This window comes from Mobula hypostoma, chromosome 16 (assembly GCF_963921235.1).
Source record: "Mobula hypostoma chromosome 16, sMobHyp1.1, whole genome shotgun sequence".
NCBI lineage: Eukaryota > Metazoa > Chordata > Chondrichthyes > Myliobatiformes > Myliobatidae > Mobula > Mobula hypostoma.
The window spans coordinates 37128779-37148356 of NC_086112.1; the positions used below are offsets into that span (position 1 = coordinate 37128779).

The following is a 19578-nucleotide window of genomic DNA, read 5'->3' on the forward strand; positions in this document are numbered from 1 at the left end:
AAAACTATCCTCCTCACTTAACAAAACTATCGATCTTTGTGTCATCAGCAAGATACCTCGAGATAATTAATGCATAATAAACAGTAAGACTCGCAACACGATCCCTGCAGTGCACCACTGGTCCCAAGATTCCAATTGCCAAACAAAAACCTTGACCATTGTCCAGTGTGCCCTATAAACAAATTTTGCATTCAATTTGATAACTTGGATCCCATAGACTCTTAATTTTTTTGACCCAGATTCTGATGTGGGTTCATTCCAATGGTCTCTCTACTGTCCAATTAGATGTTCCTCAACCTCATTGCCCTTACTGATCGGTTTGGTTAAAGACTAATTCGAGGGGGGGTGGGGACAGCTTCAATGTAGCTTATAGGCACAGCACATAATATTTCATGAATTTTGTTCCATGTGATTGTTCTCAGACTGTGATTATTTTGTACTTGTTTTGAAATGCTAGGTCGCTGTGTTCCATATACATTCTCCTATAGTTAAGATTGTCTACGAAAATTCCTAAGAGGCATAAGAGATTTGGAATTGTATTTACTTTTTTATCTGTAATTCTCTAGTGAAGTGATGTTTGTAGATTTTATTACAAAATATTTTACTGAAAACAATATTCCGTTTCAAACTTACGTCAAGGGAATGAAGTCAATGGCTTTCAATTGCCCTAGTTCTAACAATCTGCTAACAGAAGCAGAATTTATTTAAATAATATTATCTGCAATATTTTTAAAATGTTTCCCTTAGTGGGGTTGCTTATAGGATGTTGAATGCTTGCTGCATTATATCAGCAAATCAGAATCTGTTGACTTTCATGCATTTTCTAATCGGGCCCGATTCTGCCACAATCTAGCAGCAATTGATAGGCACATTGTGACAAATGATTAATTTTCAGTTCAAGGGAAAAAAAGTAGTGCTCTTTTTGGGGATATCAAACTGGAATGTGTCAATTGCAAGGTCGTTGTGTACTTTGTATAAGCATACATATCCAAAATTTGTAGAAGCTTCAAAGTACTACAGGTATTTTCTGTTGCAGAAGTTCTGTCCGGGTGTAGAAAATTTTTCTCTTTTTCTTAAGTAAGATTTGTTAAAAAAATTATCTAAATTCCTCCATGGGATGAAGATGGTCAGGGATAGAGGGAGGTATGGAAATAGGAGAAAGGGATATTGGCAAATAATCGCAGCCTTTGCAATGGAAGAGTCTGTATTTTGAGATCATTTGTGTGCATGGGGGACAAAGTATTTTGGCGGTAACATAATGATATTGAAAGCAACATTGGTTTTGTATCAGGAATATTTGAAATGGAAATAAACTGGTCTGATAGAAGGGTGTGGAAGCAAAAGTGGGGTCAGTTACTAGCTTGTAGACCACATAATTAGTTTATTATTGTCACATACAGTAAATTTTTGTCCGTGTGCTGATGCGATAGAGTGTGTAGGTGGACAATATGCATGGACCATGATAAAGTAGTTTGAGAGATCAAGAACTTGTCTTTGGTGTATAAAAGGTCCATTAAAGAGCCTGCTAACAGCAGGATAAAAGCTCTACATGAGTCTGGTAGTTTGTCTTATCAAACTTTGATATTTTTGCATGATGGAAGGGGGCAGAAGAATTACAAAGGTGGGAGATTTCCTTGATCGTGCTGGCTGCTTCCCCAAGGCAGCAGCAAGTGGAAACAGAATCGATGGAGGGGAGGCATGATGCGTTGAGCTGTCGTGCAACTACACCCTTTAACTTGTGGTCTCAGGTAGAATAATTGCCATACAAGCTGTGCTGTATCTGGTTTGGATGTTTCATGTGGCGTATCTGGGTTTGGAGGTTGGTGCAGGGAACAGTGGTGAGTGTCACCGGGCTTGCTGAAGTCCTGTAGCCTCCTGAGGAACTTGAGGTCTTGGCGTGCCTTCACAGTATGACTGTTTACAGACTTTATCCCTGATGTCCCAACATTATGAAGGCATTTGCTGGTCAGTTAATAAAAGTAAAACTAGAATGTAGTTCCTCCTTTGTGAAATTTACTCTTATTCATTTTGACTAGAATGTGCCCCTGAGATGTATTGTTTCTTGGAAAGGAGGAGGCACCATTCATACTTAATAATGTACAGCAGGACTTACTGGGGTTAAAGAAAAAGAATAAAGCTAATCCCTTGACGATTGCTCTAACAGTGGCAAGGATGGAAAGGCATTATGTGTCCATAACCCAAGATTTTATTTTGCTCTTTTGTCATGCCAGCTGATGAATACGAATAATCATATATCATCTATGGGAAAAGTATGTTCATCGATATCTAATTGCATCATATCACACATCCATCTACCTTCACCAGAGAAGCTTGGAATTTGAAGGATGCACAGATAGCAATGTAACATGGGTAAACTGGATTAAAGAATCTGCAATGGATTGCAAATAATTCCTTAATTCAGTAAACTTCACTTTAGGGAAGATGTACTTTACAGTGGATCTAGACTAAATACACTACAATAACTATACTACACTACTAATCACACTTTCTGGACAACAATCACTGTAATAAATGGTCTGTAACTTTCCTTTCGGAGTTGAACTATCAAACTGCCTGTACAACCTGCCACTTTTGCAGTGTGAACTGAAGCCTCGACGCTGCATTGATGACTGGCTTTGTGGCTGTGAACTCATTTTCATGAACTTTAGTTCTGAATGTTATTTGCTTTTTTTTCATTGATTGCATGATTAGTTTTTTTGCACAATGGATGTTTGACAGTCTTTCTTTAATGGGTTTTATTGGGCTTCATTGTTCTGTGGCTGCCTGTTTGGAGATGAATCTGGTTGTATATACAGACATCCCACCTCTCCCGGAAGTTCCAGGACTCTCCTGCATATTGATAGTGGCTCCCTGACACCCAGAAATTATATGCAATATCCTGGAAATTGATTTTTTTTGAGGGAGAGCAAAAGCGAGCATCCTGATAGGTCTATTTAGCATGAAGAGAGACCAATCAGTTTTCTTTGTTGGCAGGCTTTACAGTCGACCTCAAAAATAATGGCAGTGATGCTCGCTGCACTGTTTGCAACAGTGACTTTTCCATTGCCCATGGTGGGTTAAAATGTAACAGACATGTTGAGGTGAGTTTAATAGGTGTCATTCGTTCATTAGCACAACTAACGTTATTTAAACTAGCTGGCTTGCTGCTAAGGAGCTACTTTATTGATGTCCTACGTGATGAGGCCAAACTCCCTGTAGACTTGCTTAAAGTTGTAATAAAATAAATAAAAAAACAACTCCATGATAATATGTAAGTACATATTTTAACATCACATTTTCTGCATATACCCAACTTGGTTTACAGATTAGACAAAAACACTTAAAGTATTACATACACCCTTGGAGGTCGGTCGGGGGGGGGGGTGGGAGGGGGAGAGATATGGGGCTGCTACCTCCCTGAAGTGGTCGTGATATCTCCCTGAAATGAGTTTTTGCAGGGTGGGATGTCTGTGTATAGTACAGATAGTTTGATAATGTACTTTGAACTTTTAAGCTGTGACATACCAATGCACTAATGCCGCTAGTTAGCCTTTATTTGCATATTTGCAATTCTCTTAGTTAAGAAAACTGGCATTAAAATGTTCTCACTAATAGTTATACACCTTTTGTTCTGGCAAGGAGCTGCTCAAAACTTGTAACAATATCCATTCATTTTAAACTTGAATGTCAGAAGTACTTGATGCAATGGACTAATTTATTAAATTTATTTTTTTTTTCTAATTCATTATGTTGAAATGATTTTTCTGATGTCACATTTCTCATTACATTAATCCCAAGTGATATTACAAAACAGATTTATTTTACACCCGCACACCACGAAAGAACAACATTAACCTTCTCTAGTGCATTGGACTGAAACAGATCTTCACTTAACCCAAGTCCATACATCTGAAAGATGTTATTAAATTTTTGATGTACTCCAGGCTTGTAAGATTTTAGGATTTCAGGCGGTTGTATGTTTCTAATTGTCAGAATCTTTGTTTAAGCCTTTCGGCTCTCCTTATGGAAACCACTTTCATGAAAAGCCTGTCTATATTTTCAAGTTGATGAGCAAAAGGATTCCTTACTGTGAGTTTGAGGATTCGCGTTTATCAAAGCCAAAGTGTGGACTTTCCATTTAATTCTATGTAAATGAGTTCAGGCATTGCCCAATGTCAGAATCTGAATCACCAGCATATGTTTTGAAATTTTTTAATTTTATGTACAATGAAATACATGATGAATATAGAGGGAAAAACTGAATTATAGTAAATATATATCTGTATGTCTATCAAATAGTTATGTTAAAATAAGTCTGTCGATCAGAGTTGACTGTGGATATTGCGTCCTAGCTGTTCAGATACACAAGTCAGGCAGTACGACATGGAGGGCAAGCTGTTGCCCATGTAGCAAGCTCCCCCATCCACACATCTTATGAACCCAAGTGAATGGTGGAGATTGATAGTTTGGTACCAGAAGCGTCGCAGGAGTTGCCAGTCAGCATTGAAGCAATGTAGGACTGACTTAAAGACTCCAGCTCTGGATTATTCCCTTGGGTTTACACCCAGAGCCTTTCTCCATGAGTGGGTGTGGCCGCAAGGCAGCAGAGGTTTGAGATGTGAGTTTTCCTTCTAGATGAGCTGCCAGCCATGGTGGAGGAGCCCCATCTGCACGAAGCAACTGGTTTTAAGATGCCTGTAACCTGCCTTTGCACCTTCTCCTGTCGGTAGAAACGGTTCCACTGGACTTAGTAGCTAAGGCACATCTGAGCTGCACTTGGTTACCAAAGGCTATTTGAGGCACACACCATTGGGAGCATTTAATAGGTAGCGGGAGCTTGTCCCCACTACCACCCCCAGCTATAACAACCTTAAGGAAGTAGTACAAAAAAAATAGTAGAGAGGTACAGTGGTATCCATTTAGAAATCAGATGGCAGAGGAGAAGAAGCTGTTCCTGAATGGCTGAGTTTGTGCAATGTTGATGTTCAGCACAGTTTTACAAATTCAGGTTTTTGTAAATTCAACATCCTATTTTAAAAATAACTCTGAACTTGTTTGTTTATGCTGTAGGTTTTCACAAATAAAACAGCAGAGGCATTTTATGTTAAGAATCTCTGTAACAAGTCATTAATTGTAAAACCCCAACACTGAACGCACAACGCAATCATAGTACTTCACATGATTACAGCGAGGTGGAAACATCTGACCACCTTAAAGTGAGCCCCAATGTCAGTGGTTGTGAAATGTGTACGTTTCCACCAATTGCATTACCCTGCAATGCCATATAGAAATTTGGGAGTGAAACCCCAACTTTTTCCTCTTTCAATACATGAGCTGCAAGTTCTCAAAGGTTCAGTGCGGAGAGAAGCCAGGTATTAGAGGGAAAGCAGGAGGTGGTGTAGATCTGCTAAATGAAAAATAGTTAATTTCAATGTTAGCTTTTTAAAGAAAGCTGATTTATCGCTTAATTTTTATCAATGCCACATTTGTTATGAGAAAACAAATGTACAATGGTACTAGAAAGTTTGTGAACCCTGTAGCATTTTCTATTTCTGTACAAATATCTAAAATGTGATCAGATCTTCACACAAATCCTAAAACTAGATAGAGAACCCAATTAAATAATTAGCAACATTGTAAATGTTGCTAATTGAGCAGAATCAACTTTCAGTTGGCAAAAGTATGTATTTAAACGCAAACAACAGGAATTCTGCAGATGCTGGAAATTCAAGCAACACACATCAAAGTTGCTGGTGAACGCAGCAGGCCAGGCAGCATCTATAGGAAGAGGCGCAGTCGACGTTTCAGGCCGAGACCCTTCGTCAGGACTAACTGAAGGAAGAGTGAGTAAGGGATTTGAAAGCTGGAGGGGGAGGGGGAGATGCAAAATGATAGGAGAAGACAGGAGGGGGAGGGATGGAGCCGAGAGCTGGACAGGTGATAGGCAAAAGGGGATACGAGAGGATCATGGGACAGGAGGTCCGGGAAGAAAGACGGGGGGGGGGGTGACCCAGAGGATGGGCAAGAGGTATATTCAGAGGGAGAAAAAGGAGAGTGAGAGAAAGAATGTGTGCATAAAAATGAGTAACAGCTGGGGTACGAGGGGGAGGTGGGGCCTAGCGGAAGTTAGAGAAGTCAATGTTCACGCCATCAGGTTGGAGGCTACCCAGACGGAATATAAGGTGTTGTTCCTCCAACCTGAGTGTGGCTTCATCTTTACAGTAGAGGAGGCCGTGGATAGACATGTCAGAATGGGAATGGGATGTGGAATTAAAATGTGTGGCCACTGGGAGATCCTGCTTTCTCTGGCGGACAGAGCGTAGATGTTCAGCAAAGCGGTCTCCCAGTCTGCGTCGGGTCTCACCAATATATAAAAGGCCACATCGGGAGCACCGGACGCAGTATATCACCCCAGTCGACTCACAGGTGAAGTGATGCCTCACCTGGAAGGACTGTTTGGGGCCCTGAATGGTGGTAAGGGAGGAAGTGTAAGGGCATGTGTAGCACTTGTTCCGCTTACACGGATAAGTGCCAGGAGGGAGATCAGTGGGGAGGGATGGGGGGGACGAATGGACAAGGGAGTTGTGTAGGGAGCGATCCCTGCGGAATGCAGAGAGGGGGGGAGGGAAAGATGTGCTTTCTCCCTTACCACCATTCAGGGCCCCAAACAGTCCTTCCAGGTGAGGCATCACTTCACCTGTGAGTCGACTGGGGTGATATACTGCGTCCGGTGCTCCCGATGTGGCCTTTTATATATTGGTGAGACCCGACGCAGACTGGGAGACCGCTTTGCTGAACATCTACGCTCTGTCCGCCAGAGAAAGCAGGATCTCCCAGTGACCACACATTTTAATTCCACATCCCATTCCCATTCTGACATGTCTATCCACGGTCTCCTCTACTGTAAAGATGAAGCCACACTCAGGTTGGAGGAACAACACCTTATATTCCGTCTGGGTAGCCTCCAACCTGATGGCATGAACATTGACTTCTCTAACTTCCGCTAGGCCCCACCTCCCCCTCGTACCCCAGCTGTTACTCATTTTTATGCACACATTCTTTCTCTCACTCTCCTTTTTCTCCCTCTGAATATACCTCTTGCCCATCCTCTGGGTCACCCCCCCCCCCCGTCTTTCTTCCCGGACCTCCTGTCCCATGATCCTCTCGTATCCCCTTTTGCCTATCACCTGTCCAGCTCTCGGCTCTATCCCTCCCCCTCCTGTCTTCTCCTATCATTTTGCATCTCCCCCTCCCCTTCCAGCTTTCAAATCCCTTACTCAGTCTTCCTTCAGTTCGTCCTGACGAAGGGTCTCGGCCTGAAACGTCGACTGCGCCTCTTCCTATAGATGCTGCTTGGCCTGCTGCGTTCACCAGCAACTTTGATGTGTGTTGCTTAAAAGTATGTATTGCCAGCTTTGCACTATCAGAGGAATTTATTTGAGTTACTAAATGTATGTTTTTAGCTTTTGCCTGTGTATTAAGATTAATGTGTTGCTTCTCTCTGTGATGGAGCTGAAACCTCTTGAAATAGTTAAAAGATGACTTAACCAATAAATGGTGTTTCTAATTTCAATTCTACAAGTGATGGTCTAGGGCACTGTATAGACTTTATTCCACAGTAAGGATCTACTGCTGTATGAGCGAAGACAAAATATTGATTAGTGCACCCCATTAGAGGGGGAGAGATCTCCCCCTAGAAATACCAGTGCAGCCAAATGGTTGCAGGGGAGTGGTAAAGCAGTGGGCAAAACCAGTGGCTTTATTCTGGTCCCCTACTCTCAGAAGACTTCTGTCTAAATCCACTGATGTTGAATGGATGCTATGTGCTTCCATATTCAAAGTGTGTTCTCCCAGCCCTGTCTAGGTCCAGTGAGGAGAAGGGAGTTGGGGGCCAGTGGACGTGCTGCTACTTTGGGACTGTGGGTTCTTTTGGGATTAAGCAGCGGAGCACCCTTTCAAAAAGCCTCATTCACCTCCGCTGTCACAAGAATCGTTACAGAAGATCTTTCCCACCAAATGCAATAAGCATGTACAACAATTCATCTCTGAGCGACAGGAGGACACACAATAGTACACCAGCCTGATCTATTATTTCGTACATTATTGCACATTGGTAAGTTATTATTGTGTATGTTATTAAATTGTACTTTATTAAGTCTGCACACTGCTAAGTGTGTTTTTAAATGCTGCTGTAACAAAAGAATTTCCCACTCAGGATCAATAAAGTACTCCATCATCATCATCATCATCAGAAAGGTTGGGGGTCATGCAATCTTAACTAGTGTGTGGCAGATGGTGATAAATGTTGGAATGGGGAGAATTGGGACCTTTACAAGGGTCTTCTGAGTGTGGAGAGCTGAGGCTTACAACTCTGGGTTAGCAATGAGGTTGGTGGCTTGATACAAAGAGTAGGTACAGTTTTTAGAGGGAAGCTAGATGCATGAAATCAAAAGAAGAGGAAAGTATCATACTGGGACCTGAATGTATTGCCATGTTGTGCATTGCTAGTTTTAGTGCAGACGTCCCAAGAATGGAGCTCCCAGGCTTGTTTAACAATAAATGAGCCTACTATGCTCCACTGAATATGACATCATCCTGTATCCAACTGAAATCGTGTTGCAAAAGCAAGGCCGACTCTAGTCCAGAAATATCAATCATGTTCCATGTGATGTGGAACCAGTCTGCAGACAGTTGTTATCACATTTCACTCCAGGGGTTTTGGTGGGGAATAGGAAACCTATTTTCAATGGTATAGAACAGTGACTGTATCTCAAGGTAATTTTTCCTTCAGTCAAAACATAACACAAATGTGTTTTGATGAAATCATCAGTTACTGGAAATGTTTGCCAAAATATTTTGAAGAATCTGTGGCAGAGTGCCTCATTTATTTGTGATTCCAATGAAAACATTTGTTTTTAATAAAACAATGTTTATGTATGAAAGCTGCCTTATATGGTTAGTCATGCAGTGCAAGCACTAAAGAAATCCAATAAGTAATCAGTGTCATGGTCATTCTGATGTACTAGATGACCATTTTGCTCAGATTTTTCTAGGGCAGGGTTTCCCAACCAAGGGTTCTCAGACCCCTTGGTTAATGGTAGGGGTCCAAGGCGTAAAGGTTGGAAACCCCTGCTCCAGAGCAATCCAGTCCCATTTCCTTCCTCAGTCCCAAAGTCCCATGGGATTACATTGTCTTGTAATTCTCCAATTTCCTTTTTAAATTGAGTGAGAACCTGTCGGTCCTCGAGTCGGGGGCTCAGAGAAGCGACCTAGAAGGTTGTAACGTCAGACCAGCAAGTTAGTGGTGTCCGCTGTCGGGTTGTTGCAAGAGTGACTTCTCTCCGCCCTGCTGGGGGAAGCGAGTCTTTCTGAGACACTGAAGTGCTGGATTCTTGGATATGGTTTTTGATAGACTCTAGATCAAGATCTCTTTTGGGAGGCTTTTTTCAATTGCTTGCATGGTGGGTAGTGCAGAGTCATTGCTTTTGCTGGCACAAGTGGGGGCTGAGGGAGGAGGACTTTGAGTTCTGGTGTTTCTGTCATTCATTCTGTGGGGTTTTTTGTTTCATGGATGTCTATGAAGAGTAAGAGTTTCAGGTTGTAATACTGTATGTTTTCTGATACTAAGCTGAACCAATTGAAGTTTTGTTTCCACCACTCCTGTAGAGAGAACTCCAAGTCATTCCTTCTCACTTTTCTGAATTGTTATTCTGCATAGCCGCCTGTAACTCAACAAACTAACTGTGTGTCCTTAGTCATCTTTCTTTTAGCTTACATAAACACTGATTTGTTTTCTTGCTTTGACCTGCAGGTTCACTTTGTAATTTCCCCTCAATCTCAAATGAAAAGATAAATCTACAGTTGCTAGATATCTGATATCAGAAATTTTAAAATATAAAGCAAATCAGACAGCAGCATCTCAATGGTCAAGTCTATTTCCCTTTCCACAAATGCCAGCTGATCTGAGTATTTTTATTCCCCTTAACCACCTTTATTCCAAGGAAAACATCCCCATCTTCAAGCTGACTTAGTATCTAAAATGACGTATTCAAGTTTGCTGGTGATATCATTGTCATTAGCTGAATCTAAGGTGATGAATCAGCATATAGGAGGAAGATTGAAAATCAGGTTGAGTGGTGCCACAACAATAACCTCTCATTTAATGTCAGCAAGATGAAGGAGCTGATTATTGACTTCAGGAGGAAGAAACTGGAGGTCTATGAGCCAGTCCTTATCGGACATTCAGAGGATCGGTCCTGTTTCTAGCATGCAAGTGTCATTATGGAGGAAGCACGGCAGTGCCTCTACTTAGAAGTTTGCAAGGATTTGGCATGCCATCTGAAACTTTAACAAAATTCTATAGATGTATGGTGGAGAGTATGTTGATTGCATCATGGACTGCTATGCAAACCCCAATACCCTTGAATGGAATAGCCCACAAAAGGTAGTGGATATGGCCAGTCCATCATGGGTAAAGCCCCTCCTCCCCCCACCATTGAGAACATGTATAAGGTGATGATGCCATTGATGATGCTGCTTACCTGCAAAGGCTTCCACCATCCGGGCTATGCTCTATTCTCATTGCTGCCATCAGGAAGAAGCTACAGGAGCCTCAGGACTTTCACCACCAAGTTCAGGAAGAGTTACTACGCCTTAACCATCAGGCTCTTGAACCAGAGGGAATAGCTTCACTCAACTTCACCGACCCCATCACTGAACTGCTCCCACAACCTATAGAAGACACTTTCAAGGACTCTTCATCTCATTTTCCCTATTTATTTATTTTTTTTTTGCACTTGCACAGTTTGTTGGCTTTTTCAGATTGTTTTTTTGGTCCATCCTGTTGGGTTCAATCTTTCATTGATTCTGTTGTGTTTTGTGTATTTACTGTGTTTGCCTGCACAGAAATGAATCTCAGTGTTGTATATGGTGACAAGTATGTACTTTGTACCTTGAATTTTGAAAATTGCAACTGAACTCTGAAGGACTTACACATCCTCTTCCGATTAGCTGCCCAAGGTTAGACCCAGACATCTGACTGTGGACTTATTAGAGATTTACTAAGGTTCTGTCAAATTTCTCTGATTTTTGTTTTACTTTTATTGAAGCTCCAAGATTCCATGTACTTTGCAAATTAATTTCTGAAAATACCCTGTTACTTCAAAAGATCTGTGAACCACCAGTATGTTCCCATAATCACTTCAGTACTCTGCCATTGTCTTTACTGCCTGCTATAACTGTGTTCTGAAGCTGGAAGATTTCAATTTATGAATTATTTCTGTTTACATAGTAAATGTGCTCTTATTTTGTTTGGCACTTTTGGGTTCGTGAACTACAACTAGCCGAAAATGTAACTGACAGCTGTGCCAATTTTAACCTTCCTTGAAGTAGTGGTGTTGAAATTCTCCTCAGATTGGTTGCTAGTTTTTTTTTTCCTACCCTGACACCTTTTGGAGCTTTGGTGTATTAATGCTGATTTGTGTTGAGGATTTTTCTAGAAATCCTAGATTGCTGTGCCTCTGGCGCCAACATTGCCTGCCCACAACTTGCTATCGCTACTATGGATCATGGGTGGAAACCAGAGCACCCAGAGAAAACCCACACAGTCACAGAGAGAACGTAAATACTCCTTGCAGATCACTGTGGAAATTGTATCCTGACCTTCCAGTGACTGGTGCTGTAAAGTGCTATGTTAAATGCTACAGTACTGTGCCACACTGGTTGGGCACAGGAGTACATTCAGCCAGAGACTCATTCCACCGAGATGCAGCACAGAGTGTCATAGGAAGTCATTCCTGCCTGTGGCCATCACACTTTACAACTCCTCCCTTGGAGGGTCAGACACTCTGAGCCAATAGGCTGGTCCTGGATTTATCTCCTGGCATAATTTACATATTACTATTTAACTATTTATGGTTTTATTACTATTATTTATGGTGCAACTGTAACGAAAACCAGTTTCCCCCGGGATCAATAAAGTATGACTAAGACTATATTTAAAGGAATGAAGGACAGAATAAAGGCATCCGTTAGTCTCATGGGACCATGGATATGCGCCTTGGAAGGTTTCCATGGTGCAGGCCTGGGCAAGGTTGTATGGAAGACCAGCAGTTGCCCATGCTGCAAGTCTCCCCTCTCCACGCCACCGATGTTGTCCAAGAGAAGGGCATTAGTGCCCATACAGCTTGGCACTGGTGTTGTCGCAGAGCAATATGTGGTTAAGTGCCTTGTTTAAGGACACAACACGCTGCCTCAGCCAAGGCTTGAACTAGCAACCTTCAAATCACTCGACGAATGCCTTAACCACTTGGCCACATGCCAACACAATAACAAGAAAAAAAAACTCTAGCCTGGTTAAGGCACTAAGCAGAACCACCAGAGTCTAGCCTGACTTGGCCTAATGTGAATCAGAGCTTTATACACGAAAACCTTAATCAAGTCAGGTAGTAATCCTAGTGTTTAACTAAGCTTTAATAGTCACATCAACTGGAATAAACTTGCTAATCTTTTAGTCTTGCAATTGCCTTGCTATCCAGGACTTAATCTGAGTGTTTGCAATTCCTCTGTGGTAGGGGTATCTCTTCTTGGATGAGGGTAACAAAACTGTACACAGTACTAAGTGTGGTTTCACCAAGACCTCGTATGACTGGAAGAAATGTATCCTTGCTCCTGTACTTAATTTTCTAATGGTGAAAGCCAAATTACCAAAACTTCCCTAATAATTTCTGAATTACGTGCCGTTTCTGTATCATATACTTTCTCCAAAGCCTAGCATTTCAGAGATTGAAGATTTTGTAATTTCACTTCCCTTTTTGAATGATAATTCCGCCACTCATTGTACCACAAGTTCTAAGTGATTTTTTTCAGAAAGATGTGTTGAGGCAAATGAGGGTTTCTCCCCACATTCCAAAGAAGTGCAATAGAGTTAGTGAATTGTGGTCATGCTATGTTGATGCGGGAAGTGTGGAGATGCTTGCGGGCTGCCTGCAGCATAATCCTTGGGCTGTGTTGGTTGTTAATGCAAAATAATGCATTTCACTTTTACAAGGTACATGAGACAAATAAAGCTAATCTTTCTCATCTGAGCCTTTGAAAAAGAAATTATCCATTTGTTCAATCAGCAGCAGAGCCTCAAGGGTTAATAAAGGCCCCTGTTTTATCCTTATTGTATCATGTAAGGTGAGAGTAGGTGCATTCCTGCTAACATCAGTGCCCTTGGGTTCAGGAGAGAGATCGCTGACTCAGTTTGTCCTACTGGTCTCCATTCCGTGACCTCTGTAAAATTTAAAGCAAGCTAGTTTAGCAAGATTTTAAAAAATACAGTGTGAATATTCTTACAAATTTAATGTTCATAAATATGAAATAACATAGTTTGGCTTAATTGTCATAACAGCCTTCTTTAATTAAATATTTTATGTGGTGCTTGTTCCTTAAATTTTATTTGTTGCTATCTCCCGTTTGGAGGAAACAATAATAATATAAATAGTTTTTTAAAATTCCATCCAATTTAATGTAATATTAATCGTGGTTGGTAATCCTCTAAGTAAAAATGATTATACTAATTGCAATGTTTTTGAATTGATTACACTTAGTAAGATTTTAAAGGCCTCTTTAAAAATTTTAAACATTTGCTCCCTTCATGCTTGGAAAGGCTTGTTATTTGAAATGCAATGAATATCCTAAAGGCTGTTTTAAACTTCTGGAATTTCTCTTTTTTTTTCCTCCTGTGGTTAAACGTTTCTCCACTTGTGTCCCACAGGCATGGAACCCGGTGTGCAGGCGAAGTGGCAGCTGTTGCAAACAATTCACATTGCACAATAGGAGTTGCTTACAATGCCAGGATTGGAGGTTTGAAACTTTATTGAATTTTAAAATCAAACTATGGGTAATGTCATATGACTTAAAAAAAAAACTGGCTTGGCACTATGTGGTTTGTTGTAATTTTTTTTTCTTGTAGTCTTATAAAAATGTACAAATTAAAAGAGGAGAGTGCATTGGTTGGAATGCAAGATGAAGAAAAAACTGCAGATGTTGGAAATCTGAAATAAAAAATGCAAAGTGGTAGAAACACTGAGCAGGTCAGGCAGTATCTGGTGAATGCTAAGCAGTGGATGTTTCAGGCCTGACACCATTGATCAGAATTGGGCTGATGAAACTTCTGTTCTGATAAAGGGTGCTGGATCTGAAAGTCCCATATATGTGGAGTATTTGTCCAAGACACTACTATTGAGCTCTTGAAAGAGAATAAATGCTTGTTGTTTCCCAGTGGATATGGTTTTTTTTCTTGCAAATGATTTGAGTTTAAGCTGTTCACAGTAAACTTAAAACCTGCAGTCTGCAGCTGTTTATATACAGTTCAGTGCCCAGAGGCTGACAGGAATATTCAACCTATTCACTTGGAAGGTGGTGAAAATAAGTTCTCAGTGAAGCTAAGTTTCTAGCATATGAGGTGGCCATTTGCCCAATTGTGTCTGTTCACTAGAAAAAAAAATTGAACTCACTAGTCCCAGCAGTAGCTTTGTGGGTTATGGTACATTAAAAGATTTTCCATCTAGTTTTAAATGTAATGAAAGTTTGTGCCTCCATAAACTGAATGCAGTGAGATCAAGAACCCTCTGCCCATTGAGCAAATATTTCCAGGACCCCCATCTAATTCTTAACCAATTTAATATATGCACTCAGTGGCCACTTTATTTGGTACACCTGTTCATTAATGAAAGTGTGTAATCAATCCTGTGGCAGCAACCAGTGCATAAAAGCACGCAGACATGGTCAAGAGGTTCAGTTGTTGCTCAGACCAAACATCAGAATGGGGAAGAAGTGTGAACTAAGTGACTTTGACCGTGGAATGATTGTTGGTGCCAGACTGGGTGGTTTGAGTATCTCAGCAACTGCTGAGCTCCTGGGATTTTCATGCACGACACTCCCTAGAGTTTACAGAGAATGGTGTGAAAAACAAACAAAAAAAAAATCTAGTGAGCAGCGGTTCTGTGGGTTAAAATACCTTGTTAATGACAGAGGTCAGAGGAGAATGACCAGACTGGTTCAAGCTGACAGGAACTCAAATAGCCATGCATTATAACAGTGTGCAGAAGGGCATCTGTAAATGCACAAAACATCAAATCTTGAAGATTAGCTAGAGCAGCAAAAGACCATGAACATACATTTGCCACTTTATTAGGTCCAGAAGGTACCTAATAACGTGGCCAATGAGTGTATGGCCTTGTTATTTTTCCCTGAAGGCGATCAGAACGAACCAAGAAAAGATTCTTCTGATCACTCTGTTCAGGCCTGTTGTAATTTAACAATTTGGCTTAAATCAGAACAGGCAGGTAGATTATCTGTGGCTCCAGATTCCAGTCTCCATTTTGATGTAGTGACTTTAATGCATTTGTATCAGTACAATCAGACGCTAACCTTTACAGCACCTTCAGCAATTTTACATCTCCACAGTTTCTTCCATCTGTTCTCAAAATGGAATTTTGGAGCATGAAGCTTGCATCTACATTTTTCCTGGTTCTTAGTTCCCAAATAACCAAGAGCTGATGTGGCAAACTGTTTTTAAGTAGCTAGGTGTAAATATATGTCTTTAATTTAGTTAGAGATGCAGCATAGAACAGGCCCTTCCTGGCCTTTGAGCCACAGCACCCAACAACCCCAATTTAACCGTAACATAAACATGGGACAATTTACAAGGACGAATTAACCTGCCTGGTGTATCTTTGGACAGTGGGATGAAACCAGAACACCTGGGGAAAACCCGCGCATTACCTGGGGAGGAGGTACTGAGACTCCATGCAGAGGACACTGAGACTAAACTCTTGACACTTCGAGTTTTGATAGCATAGCAATTTTAATGCTCAGTGCTATAATTCTACCAAATGCGCTAGGGATTTAAGCACCTTGTACATCAGTGCCTCACTTCATATTTACATATCATGTACGCTGTGATTGTGATGTGCAGGCACATGCACATGGCTGCTGGGCACATCCAGTGATGTTGAAACCGCAACTTCCTCCTCCCATGTTCATCCTTTTATCTCACTGCTTTTGATTGTCTACCCAATCCTTCCTGCCTACTCTTCAACACCCTACCTTTTGCGATTTCTGCTCTCTGCAGGGGAAAGACCTCTGCTCAAGCATTTGCATGTGGTGCTGTAATCCTCACACAGGCTAAAATATTGTGGTCTGGCAGTCTTTCAAGTATATTTTTAATGTGTTATATTTTTGAGCCTTCGCATTCACTTAGTTCAACATTACATCATCATGTTGATCTTTTTTATATATTGCAAACCCAGAGTTAAAGGAGCAGCAATTTTATTTTCTGGTGTCCTGCTGGGTGGTCAGTGCCAAACTGATTTCTGACGGGACATGCATTAGTGTTGACTTTTAAGTTTTTTGAGCCTGATTCTGTAAGTGGGGAACATAGGACTGGCAATCCCCCTTTGACTCATCAGCCATTCAACAAGATCAATAACTTCACATTTATAAAATGACTTTGAGACTCTTTAACAGCGTGATCAATGAATTAATGCTGATCCAAAAAAGAAAGACATTGTTTACAAACTTGATAGGTTTAAGGAATATTGTTGGTAAGAGAGACTGAAAAGTGTAGTAAGGAATGCTGTTAATCTTAAATCTACTTGCCACATTTTGCCAGGGCCCCTCAATAATCTAATCCAACATGCATCCATTGATATCAGAATCTGGTTTATTATCATTGACATAAATAGCAATGTGAATTTATTTTACTGCAGCTGTATAGTGCAAAGTACTATAAATTACAAAAATAATAAATAGTGCAAAATCCAGAAAAAAACAAGATCATGTTCATGGACTGTTCAGAAATTTGCTGCCCCTCTACCAGCAAATTTCTGAATAATTTAGTGGGCATCTTTAGGTTCCTTGATGAGAAGAGGGCATGGTGAGAGTCCTTTGTGATGGATGCTACCTCTTAAGGCACTGCCCCTTGATGTCCTCAATGGTGGGGGGAGGGTTGCTCTCTTGATGGAGCATTTCTCAGTTTTACCCCTGATGTGCCAAATGTTTGAGAGTGATTGCCCCAGAAGTTCTGAATCCATAACAGGAATGAATCAACCTGAAATTGCTTTTGTTCAACCTGTAAGCTGAATCCTTCCCAAAACCAAAATATTTTTTCTGATTGCGAAACAATAGATAAGGTCTGTTGAAGATGAGGTACAATTGAAGCATCACTTCCTTAAGTGTCCATGTACTGATGATTATATCTCCCCCGCCCCGGTTATGCAGTTTCCTATCTGGTATCTAACTTCTAATTTAAAAATTTCATTCACCTTTTTCATTGGCTAGGTATTGCCTGTTGTGTAAAATCATCACCTGTATAAAAGCATAGTATGGGTGGGTGTATTTAAAGGTGGACCATAATACATAGGAGCAGAATTAGGCCATTCAGCCCATTGAGTCTGCTCTGCCATTCCATCATGGCTGATCCCGGATCCCACTTAACCCCATACACCTGCCTTCTCGCCATGTCCTTTGAAGCTGTGACTCTGCCTTAAATATACCCACGGACTTGGCCTCCACCGAAGTCTGTGGCAGGGCAGAGCATTCTACGATTCACTACACCCTGGCTTTAAAAAAAAAACCACCTCACCTCCATTCTAAACAGTCACCTCTCAGTTTTGAGGTTGTGCTCTCTAGTTCTGGATACCCGCAACATAGGAAACATCCTCTCCACATTCACCCCATTCGGTAGGTTTCAGTGAGATCCCCCACATGCTTCTAGATTTTAGTGAGTATAGGCCAGAAGCTGCGAAACACTCCTTGTATGTTAACCCTTTCAATCCTGGAATGCTCCTCGTGAATCTTCTCTGGACTTTTTCCAAAGGCAACACAATCTTTCTGAGATAAGGGCCCTAAAACTGTTGACAATACTCCCAAGTGCAGCCTGGCCAGTGTCTTGTAAAGGCTCAGCATTATCTCCTTGCTTATATATTCTATTCCCCTTGAAATAAATGCCAACATTGCATTTGCCATCTTTAGCACAGACTTGACCTGCAAATTAACCTTCTGGGAGTCTTGCATAAGGACTCCCAAGAACTTCTGCACCTCTGATGTTTGAACCTTCTTCCAATTTGGATAATAGTACACACTATTGTTCCTTTTACCAAAATGCATTTTCATACATTTCCTAACACTGTAGTTCTATAAATAAGTGTGGTCACCGTGCAGACTGGCATAGGATTATGTCCAGCGACTTGTAGGGATTGTCTACCTGTTGGCCTAAAGTACATGCCCTTGTTTGATGTGCTAATGGCCTTAATTTATGTTAAGTAGAATTGATCAGAATTCAAGCAGTATACAAAATTCACCTTGCATGCATTACAGTGATAGAGAATGAGCAAACTTCACAATATCCAGGCTAGAAGGAAATGGTATTGGGCCTTTTCCTGACCTGGTGAATAGAAGAAAGTAGGCCTCAACATTAAATCGCCCATCTGTGAGCATAATGTTAGCTTTGCATAAGCCCCACAATCCATTTCACCATGGAGAAAGTCGTGGAGGATAGTTAATATCCGGGGCACATTGATACTGAGGTGGCAGCAGCGTTTGCTCTCTTGAAGGCCAGGAAGGTCCAGAGTGCTTGATGAGACCTACCCCAGATTGAGGAAGCAGAGGAAATGGATGGGACCTTGGCAGATCTTTGTGTCCACTTTAGCTATAGGGAGTCCCAGAGGACTGGAGAATAGCCAATATGGTGCCTTTGATTAAGAGGGGCAATATGGAAAATCCAGCAAATTAAAGGCTGGTAACCTTGCATCAATGGTAGAGATATTATAGAGGAAGACTTTTAGCATTAGGACTTGCATAGACAGTCAACATAGCTTTGTCTGGGGCTGTTCACATATTGTGAACCTGCTTGGATGTTTTTGAATGAGATAACAAAACCTTGAGCATAGGCAGTGGAAGGTGTTTGCATGGATTGTGGTTAAAGCGTTCAACAAGGTCCTTCATGGTGGCCTGCTCTAAAAGATTAGGCACATGGGTTTCTTGGTGATTAGGTAGATTGGATTAAAAAATTAGATTTCCTCACTCTCTGTTCTAAATAGTTACCTTTATATTTCTCATGAGACCTGTCTGATTTTGATTTCCAAAACGCTCTATATGCTTCAGTTTACTTCTTGACTGAATTTACAACGTCTCTCATCGTCCAGTATTCTGGAACTTACCATCTTTGCCTTTCTTCCTCACAGGAATGTGTTGGCCCTGAAATCTGACCAGCTGGCCTTGAAACAACTCCCACACATCGGATGTGGACTTGCCCATTAACAGCTGCGTTCAATCCACTGTTGGCAGTTTCTGCCTAATATTGTAGTAATTAGTCCTTTCCCAATTTAACAATCCCCTTCCCCCCACAAAGTCCTATATTCTAATCCATAAATTAGTCGTGGATTATTCCAAAAATGAGGACCACTCTGGTCACCTATTCTTAAAAAGGGACAAGGCAAGATATCCAGTGATGGCCAGGGTTCCACAGCTGTGAGTTATGCTAAACATCTGATCTTGGGCAATAATTGGCTTGCAAACTGAAACTGAATT

At 41.2% G+C, this 19578-nt stretch overlaps 1 protein-coding gene across 3 annotated transcripts in view; it reads left to right on the forward strand.

The window, feature by feature from the left end:
- Positions 1 to 19578, forward strand: part of pcsk5b (proprotein convertase subtilisin/kexin type 5b) — a 336889-nt gene that overhangs the window by 85854 nt on the left and 231457 nt on the right. For all 3 annotated transcript variants that reach the window (XM_063068758.1, XM_063068760.1, XM_063068759.1), the window contains exon 6: positions 13760 to 13848. In XM_063068758.1, coding sequence (XP_062924828.1) covers positions 13760 to 13848 — 89 coding nt within the window. The remainder of the gene's footprint in view (positions 1 to 13759; positions 13849 to 19578) is intronic.